Raw genomic sequence first — 4,435 nt, 5'->3', positions numbered from 1 at the left:
TTCTGGTCGTTATGGTAACGGACTTGCGCATGCGCGTCAGATCCACGGTCGCGCTGAAAGCCGGCCTACGGAGTCCGAGTCCTTTTGCCCTCGTGAAAATCAAGAGAGGGCTTTTTTTTTTTTTTTTTAATTTTCTAGTATTTCTCTGGAAATTTAAGGGGCACGAAATGCACAGACTAATTCCCTCCTCCTCCATGTAAAGAGTCTGTGACCTTTTGGGTAACGATATAATCAAGTACTTGATGGCATTTAAAAATTAAACATAAAGTTAAGTGCCTCTGCTGGGAAGGCTGCTATAATATATAATTGACACTTCTTTGGGTCCCTTGAAACAGGATAAAAAAATAATTAAACCATTGAGGTATAAATTACATATCCTAAAATTTATTTAAATAGAGTTTATACAATTGTGCAACTATCACCACAATCCAGTTTTTTTTTTTTTTCTTTGTTTTAAGCAGAATAAAATGTTAAATAACGCTAGAGGTCTTAAGGGGCTCCCACCTTCCGGGGAAAATGCTTGGATTTTGTTCGAAAACAATTTTATTTGAATTGCACCCAGCTGTTCGCGTCTCTTAATGGACGCAAACTGGTCCAGCCCTCAGTCCCCGGGGAAGCGCTTTCCTTTTTCTCGTATCAATAGATTGGAGGCCTTAGGGTACGTATATTGCAAACTCCGAGTTCCGGGCGCGCACGGGTCGAGCCGCGGGGTCTGAGCCGCGCGGGCCGCCGTAGTCAGCTGCTGCGAGCAGGAAGTGTCCGAGCTGCGGGCGGAGACTGCACCATGGCCCCGGACCCTTGGTGAGCCCCGGGTGAGGGCGGCAGCGCGCGGACGGTCTCGGGGGAGGCCAGGCTTCCGGGGAGCGGGTGATCGCTAGGCATTGGGGACGGCGGCCTTTCGGAATGAGGGGTGGGGTAGCAGGGATCCTTCTGCCGCTGAGAGCCGGGGGTTGAGGGGCTGCGCTCCTCCGCATCCCGCCGCCACTCTCGGTCCTGCAGGGGTGGCTGGGGTGGGAGACGCGGTGTACACTTGGGGGAGTTCCAGCGCCAAATCTCTGAGCCGCATCTCCATCCTGGTGGTGGAGCTGGCTAATGCAGGCTTCCCCGGGACTCCTGTGAAAGTGAAGCACAGAGTAACCTTTTTTGTGGAACGCCAGTCCCTCTGGTGAATTTCCTTATTTCGCCGGTAGCGAAACCGAGGTTCAGAATTCACGGGAGTCCGCGAGTTAGTAACCAGTTGACGCTGGGGTCTAGATCTTGTGCGCCCTTCAAAGAAAACTAACCGGAGTCTGGGAAGGAAATTATGCCTGTTGTTGATAAGGTATTATATCCTCACCTCAGTATCTACAGCAGCAACTTATGCAGTAAAACAATAGCTGAGAAGAGTCTTTTTTTCAACAGTCAAGTCCCTAGGATCTGAATGATGAGAGACATAAATTCCGATCCAAGGAACCTACTGCAATAGCATATTTACTTGAGCTTTTTGTTTACTAATTAAAAACCCTCTAGCTCTACAAAGTTCTTTTTGGAGAATATGTCTCACATTAGTACTTCTAACATAGTTTATAGTTAAGTTGCAGACAGTCTGGATATTAATAGATTAACTTTGCAAGATCAAAGTTAATCTGCCTAGGATCTGGATTGTCTGGACCAATGGCTTAACTAATTCCATACTATTTTTTTTTTTCACCTAATTTTAACACCCTGATAGAAAAATTTAGAAAATACTGAATATTTGCAGAGGAAAAAAAAAAAATCTTTAATTCTATCTGGAATAATTGCTGTTGTTGACTTTTTAAATGAATTTATTACTTTGTATAATATATGTATGTATATAATGTATTTTATAGAAACAAGGGCCATTCTGTGTATCACAAATATTCACCGAAAACACAATCTTTATGTTGCTTAATAGTGTATCATGTGAATAACCATAATGGAGTGTGATTTAATCATTGTACCTTTGTATGTTTTAAAAAAATACTAGGGTTTTTTTGCTTTTATTTTTTTTTAATTGGGAAGACTGCCCCTTGGAACCATCTCTCACTTCCTTGACTTACTTCCTTGACTCCACTTCCTAGAAGTGGAGCTACTGGGTCCAAGAGTATGAACATCTTTAAGGCCGTTGATACAGATGGCTAAGTTGCCCTCCACTTCATGGAGGCTAATTCCCTCATTTTACACATAAGGTAGGAAATACAGCTCAGAAATAAGGTAGAGGTCCCAGGGTATCCATTTAGGTGGGTGGAAACTATCCCCAAACCCCTAGGCCTCTTCCACGGTTAATGTGCAAAAGTGCGGATAATTTCTCCTGCTACTCTCAAGTAGTTTAACTTAGCAGCTTCTCATGTTTGTTGAAAGTGAAACACTGGGGGACTCTGCTGTGCTCAGTCAGCTTCCTTGCAAAGTGGGCTGCTGATCAGGAGAGCAGAAAGGAGTAGGGGATAGGACTTAGAAAAATCTAGAAAAACAGACTTGATTACAGCTTAGCCCTCCTGCTATCGAGAATCATGTCAGTGATGCTTTACTCATGTTTAGAAGTAGAATATGACTGTTACTCTTTTAATGGCCTATCAAAGCAAATGGTAAGCTCACTGTGTAATAGAAATATCGCATGGAGACTGTCTCTGAACAGGCTCTTTGCTAAAAGTTAATCAGCTTTGCCACTTTTTCCCTCTCCATTCCAGTTCCTCAGCCTCTGTCATGGTGTCACCATCCTCTTAGTCTCTTAGACCTAAAAAACTCTGATCATCTACTTTTTCTTCATTCCTCCTATCAGATTATTGACTCATCTCCACGATTTTTATTTTTTTCTTTTCTGCTGTTGTCCAATCCTTTTTAGCCTTATGGTTTACAGAAAGTAAATGTTGGTGGCTGGTTATGGAGTTGAATAGCTGGAGAAGCCTTCTCCTGGTCTCCTGCCACTCTTCTTTCATTCCCAGTGATTTGTGCACGTGGAGTTCAGGTTACTTTTCTAAACTAGGACCTTAGGCACCTGTGTGCTTGATTCCATCATGAGGTTGCCCAGTGGTTCTCAAGCTGTGCTATAGATTGGAATCTCCTGGGGAGCTTTACAATGCCTCACGTCTAGGGCAAGCCCCCTGCCAATTCAATCAGAATGCTTGGGGTATGAGGAAGCTTTAAAAAACGTCCCCAGTGATGGAAGGGGCTTCCAAGGTAGCTCAGTGGTAAAGAATCTGCCAGCCGATGCCAGAGATGCAGCTTGGATCCCTGGGTGGGAAGATCCCCTGGAGAAGGAAAGGGCAACCCAGTATTATTTCCAGTATTATTGCCGGGAAATCCCATGGACAGAGGAGCCTGGCAAGCTACAACCCATGGGGTCACAAAAGAGTTGGGCACAACTGAACACTTGCAGACCAGACAGTGATTCACATGTGTAGAAGAACTTCAGAACCAGTTTGTAGAGCTCAGGCGAGAACACAAGGATTAGGAGCAAGACAACTGGGGTTTTGGCCATAAGCATTTCACATAACCTCTTCAAGGCCTCACTTTCTCTGTAAAAGTATACCCCACAGTTTTCAAATTCCCTTCAAACCTTATTATTATGCTACTCAAGGCTCTGCAGAAACCATCTTCAACTCCTTTCTGCCATCTTGTTCTTCACTGTCCTACCCAGGACCACCCCTCAGCCGACCATGCCAGGCTCTTTCCCTTCCTTTCATCTTTGCTTGCTTCCTGTGCCTCTCACCTCCTCTAAAAGGTGCTCCTCCCTCTTGCTTGAGTGAGAGCCCTGCTTTGACCTTGTGGTTCAGCCCAAGGTATAACCTCTTGGCCCAGCCTTATCAGGTCCAAGTGTCTTGGCCAGTAATTTCTGTCAGTTCTGAACTCCGGATATACGCACTTGTTATTTCTACTCCTCGTCTGTCAGGAGGTGTGTTACACCTTATTATTGACTTGCATTTATGTGGTCTGGGACCACAGAGCCAGACCTAAGAACCTCTTTTCATTGATGACGACATGGAGGGGAAATGGGGAAATGTGGCAAAGTCGGGGCCAGCACCCAATTTTTCTTATCAGCCTCCTGTTTCCTTAATTATGTATTGGCTCATATCACCTGCTCACTTTTGGTATACATGAATATATCAGATCAGATCAGTTGCTCAGTCGTGTCCGACTCTTTGCGACCCCATGAATCGCAGCACGCCAGGCCTCCCTGTCCATCACCAACTCCCGGAGTTCACTGAGACTCACGTCCATCGAGTCAGTGATGCCATCCAGCCATCTCATCCTCTGTGGTCCCCTTCTCCTCCTGCCCCCAATCCCTCCCAGCATCAGAGTCTTTTCCAATGAGTCAACTCTTCGCATGAGGTGGCCACAGTACTGGAGTTTCAGCTTTAGCATCATTCCTTCCAAAGAAATCCCAGGGCTAATCTCCTTCAGAATGGACTGGTTGGATCTCCTTGCAGTCCAAGGG

The 4,435-nt window shown here is 45.3% G+C and overlaps 1 protein-coding gene across 6 annotated transcripts in view; it reads left to right on the top strand.

Moving 5' to 3' along the window:
- Positions 1-674: 674 nt before the first annotated feature.
- The window catches only part of STX8 (syntaxin 8), a 206,946-nt gene continuing 203,185 nt past the window's right edge, over positions 675-4,435 (top strand). For 4 of the 6 annotated variants that reach the window (XM_019982051.2, XM_070774342.1, XM_070774343.1 and 1 more), the window contains exon 1: positions 676-801. In XM_019982051.2, the coding sequence (XP_019837610.1) occupies positions 785-801 (17 nt within the window). In that variant the 5' untranslated portion in view covers positions 676-784. Of the gene's footprint in view, positions 802-4,435 lie in introns of all 6 variants that reach the window. The other 2 variants (XM_019982050.2, XM_070774340.1) reach the window with 1 other exon arrangement.

This window comes from Bos indicus, chromosome 19 (genome assembly GCF_029378745.1).
Source record: "Bos indicus isolate NIAB-ARS_2022 breed Sahiwal x Tharparkar chromosome 19, NIAB-ARS_B.indTharparkar_mat_pri_1.0, whole genome shotgun sequence".
Classification (NCBI taxonomy): domain Eukaryota; kingdom Metazoa; phylum Chordata; class Mammalia; order Artiodactyla; family Bovidae; genus Bos; species Bos indicus.
The sequence above is the reverse complement of the archived record's forward strand: the minus strand, read 5'-3'. Positions and strand labels throughout refer to the sequence as shown.